General features: G+C 40.0%; 1 protein-coding gene across 1 annotated transcript; it reads left to right on the plus strand.

The window, feature by feature from the left end:
* Positions 1–404: 404 nt before the first annotated feature.
* Positions 405–2,459, plus strand: LSM3 (LSM3 homolog, U6 small nuclear RNA associated (S. cerevisiae); the record flags this gene model as incomplete). The annotated part of the gene is made up of 3 exons (XM_009869687.1): positions 405–515; positions 1,628–1,723; positions 2,051–2,459. Coding segments are annotated over 3 exons (288 nt in total), but the record flags the coding sequence as incomplete, so codon positions are not given.
* Between the last annotated feature and the right edge of the window lie 1,701 nt (positions 2,460–4,160).

Raw genomic sequence — 4,160 nt, forward strand, 5'->3', positions numbered from 1 at the left:
GGCCGCGCGTTCCCGGCCAGGGGCCTGTGCTGCCGCAGGTGTCGGCCTGTGCTTGCTCTTCCCCGCCCGAGTGTGGTGCTGGGCAGGGCAGAGCGAGCTCTGCTGCAGTACGGGCTGTGGTAGCGGGTAAGGAATATAGTTTATAGAACTGTGTTTGTGAGGCGTGACTTGCTGCGAACTAAACTCAAGTCTTCTAACTCGTTTTGCTCAGGCTGGTGGCATGCGTGGAGTGGTCATATCAGCTGCATTCGGGTCCAACAGGGTGTGAAGGAATGAACTGAAGTATTTGCATCTGTGTTCTAACCCGTTTGTTTTCTGTGTTTTACTACACTGAGGAATGGATAAGTTCCCAGGGTGCTTCTGTACAAATAATGACTTTTTTTTTTTAAAAAAAAAAATTTTAGCAACAAACAACAAATACTGTAGAGGAGCCACTTGATCTCATCAGACTCAGCCTAGATGAACGAATCTATGTCAAAATGAGGAATGACAGAGAGCTTAGAGGCAGACTACATGTAAGTAAAACTTGCAGAACACTACCATGTTTATTACACAAACTTATATGTAATATTCTATTTGAAAAATAATTTAAAACCATAAGTATCTTATGATCAAAAGTACAAAAGGAGTTAGAGCAGGTAGGTTAAAGATCACCTTAGCAGCAAGGGTGAACCCTTTCTCTTCTCAGGATTGTAACGTGATCCGTGGAAAAATCCAATTTGGTCAGTACTCTGACAGTAAATGCTTCTCTAAAGAGTCAAGAGATAGATTTTGTCTTTCTTGTCTCCTGAATGTTACCGAGCAGTGCATTCTATTGCCTTTTGCTTCTGTGTCTGCAAAATAAGTAATAATGCTGCAGGCCTCTTCTTGGGAAGTCTGATTTAAGAAGGAGATTATCGTTCTCAAACAAGTAGCTCTTAAGGCACACCCTGTGAGGCTATACCGGGATACGTACGCAGCTGGATTCTCTGCAAATCTCATTTGTCTAAGCGCTTTCTGCTGAGAGTGGTGTGTCTCCTGATGAGACAGATTTTTGCTTTCTCTTAAGTCAGTCATGCTTCCCGGGTACTGCACTGTGCTGGGTAAGAGAACCAGCTGCGCTACGTTAACGGGGCCTTAGCTCTTTTGGGAACACAAAGATGAGGAGACATCCATGAGGCACACATGTAGTTTGCCACATGCTTTTGTAAGCCTTTTGCGATGTGCTTATTTTAAATTTTTATACCGTTGGATGAATTACAGCTTTCATAGCCTTTAAGTTGGCCCCAGGTGATGAATTCTAGAGGCTGGACTGGCAGCAGAGGTTGTGTGGCTGGTTTAATGTTAAAGAAGTGTGTCTGTCCCTTGGGTTCTTGTTTGTGTTCTTACTGAATGCTTCAGAGTTGTTTCAGTAAAAATAAATGTCTTTTTATTTATTTTTTTAATGCTGCAAAGGCCTGTTTTGGGGGGCTTTTTTTACATTTGTTTGGAATTATTACTATAACCAGTATTAGTTTGTTTCCACATATCATATTTTAGTCACAATCAGGCTAAACTAATTATGTCTGAAAGTCTTGCTAAAATTCTCATTTTTTTAAGCTCATGTTTGAATTTTGTAATGAATAATAAACTAAATTTATTCCTACAGGCATATGATCAGCACTTAAATATGATTTTGGGTGATGTGGAAGAAACTGTAACTACAATAGAGATTGATGAAGAAACCTATGAAGAGATTTACAAAGTAAGGATTTAATGTATTTATCCCCAGAGAAAACTTCTTTAAAACCAAACTACGTTATGTTGTTAAAGTAGTTCGTTTCTGACTACTTTTTAAACACGGAACTAAGAAGCTTGGGGCAAAATGTTATGAAAGCGTGAAGGATATCAAAAGCCTTGGTGTTAGCTGTATTGATCTCTTCAGCATGCCAGAACGTTGTATATTTGAGCCTTATATTTGTTGGAGTTGGTTTTGGTGGTTTCTTAGGATTGAATTTGGTCACATGCTTAGTTGGGTGTGTTTTGTAAACTACACTTTTGTAAATGTAAACTTTTCTATTCTTCTTCATAGTCTACCAAAAGGAATATTCCGATGCTCTTTGTCAGAGGTGACGGCGTTGTGCTTGTAGCTCCCCCGTTGAGGGTTGGTTGAAGCATCAAAGGATTTACCCTTGTTGGAAGGTTTCATGCTTTTGGACAATGGTTCGTGTTTCGATCATGTGTCTCAAAATTCTGTACATGACTTTTATAGGATGTTTCTGTCTGTTCCTTTGGGAAGGGGAGGGAAGGGGAACCAGTTTATCTTGCAGAAAGTACATGTAGTCAACTGAAGCAGTATAAACCCAACCTGATTTTCTCAGAATAATGTAACTGCTGTAAATTGGCTGTCTTGTCGCACTGATAAAAGAATCCTTCGTTTTTCCAATTTCAGCAATAACACTGTCTTAATTTTTTGTTTTAAATAAATTTGGTTTATCTTTCGATTTGACTTGTCATGTTTTTGTTGAAGACATTGTTCCTATGTTCTTCTATAGAGCTGGTGCGATGTTGTCGTATGTAGTCTCACTTTCTGAGCAAGTCGTTACTTTTTTGTGTGTTACTTTCTGTCCTAATACCCAAGTCTTGTGGATTGATCTTTGAAGGGACAATACTTCATGAATCTGTGGTCCTCTATTTTATGGCCTTTCTGTGTTCAAATTCTTGATGCATATTCTTACAGCAGGGAAATTGCATGTATATGTATCTTCCACTTAAGATATATGAAGAAGATGGACTATGGTTTTCAAGGCCAAGGCTGTTGCCTTGCATGCTGTTAAGCTGCCTGTGTGCCTGTGTTCATTTCCCACTGTCCACAGCCTGTTTCAGTTCTTGAATACATTAAATTCTGTTGAATGCTTAAGATGCTTGTTGGTGACCCTGAACAAAGCTCTCGGATTAATATATACTTTCTCAGGTTCACCCTGTTTGCAGTTTATTCTCCTTGTATGAAAAAAATGGCACTTAGGCTATGAAATGTTTTAATAATTACATTTGAAAGGTATATGAGAGATGTAGGTCTACACTGGGACATTTCCTACAGAGTTTGACTTCTGACTTAAGAAACTTAATTTATCTAGGTTCTTAGGTGTGCTCTGTTGAGTTAGCAAAAGCAGCTTAGCACTTTCTCCTGCAGTTAAAATCTTCATAACTTGTGACAGCGGTGAGGAATGCAAGCTCTGCCTTGGTAAGCTTCAAAGCCAGGTTCTTCTTAAAGGAATAATAACTTTTGGGGCAATAAGATATATACACTCAGAGTGAAAGCTTCATGCTCTTTGAAATAAGAAAAGCTGGGATCAATACAAAATCTCTGGCTTCAAAGTGGCATCTGTTCTCATGCAATGTCCTCTAGCATGAGGGCAAATGGGACTGATAGCCAAATATGAAATATTTGAAGCTGTTGCTGAAAATTAGTGTTAGTAGCAGTTATAGAATTAAATTTTTAATCGTGGAATCTTGCTACCATGTTCCTTGCAGCTGTTTTAGAAAGGACAAATCATTCCACTTGTATGCACGCACAAGAGCCTGTGTGCAATGCTGTTTCCATGTATGTCCCTTGTATGCAAATGAAAGAAGAAAGCATCTGTACAGCTTCCTGCTATAACATTATCTGAATAAAGACCAGGTATGCAGTGGCTTTGTAGCAGACTTCCCCCGCTGTACCATCCTTGCTTGAAGTTGGTCTAAGATGAAAACAATTATTTTTTGTGATTCCTTTCTCCATTCCCAGCATGCTGTCTGCAAGAGTTAGCTCAGCAAGCATCAAGTCCTGTTGCATGCATGCACAACCCTTAATGGTGGAAGAAAGGTAGTGCTGCTGCAACCCTTCTGGAAGGGGTACAAGGATGACTGCACTTGAGATCCCTTTCAGTTTTATCTCCTACCACTCTAGGAGGCCAAAATAAATGCTGAGGGGGAGGGAATAAGATTTGGTAAACACAGTGATAGCCCTCCAGTTCCCAGGAATCTGCACATCTGGTTAAGGGATTTGTTTTCTGTTAGCTAGCCTGCATCCTTTCAGGAGCCTGGCAAGCCCCTTGCTGTGTATTGTTGTGGTATGTCAGGCTGAGCATGTCTCCTCAAGAAATATTTCTGGGTCTGGCTTTTTCTGTTTTGGACTTGGTTCTTAACTTGTCACTTTCATG

This window comes from Apaloderma vittatum, unplaced genomic scaffold, assembly GCF_000703405.1.
Source record: "Apaloderma vittatum isolate BGI_N311 unplaced genomic scaffold, ASM70340v1 scaffold21495, whole genome shotgun sequence".
Classification (NCBI taxonomy): domain Eukaryota; kingdom Metazoa; phylum Chordata; class Aves; order Trogoniformes; family Trogonidae; genus Apaloderma; species Apaloderma vittatum.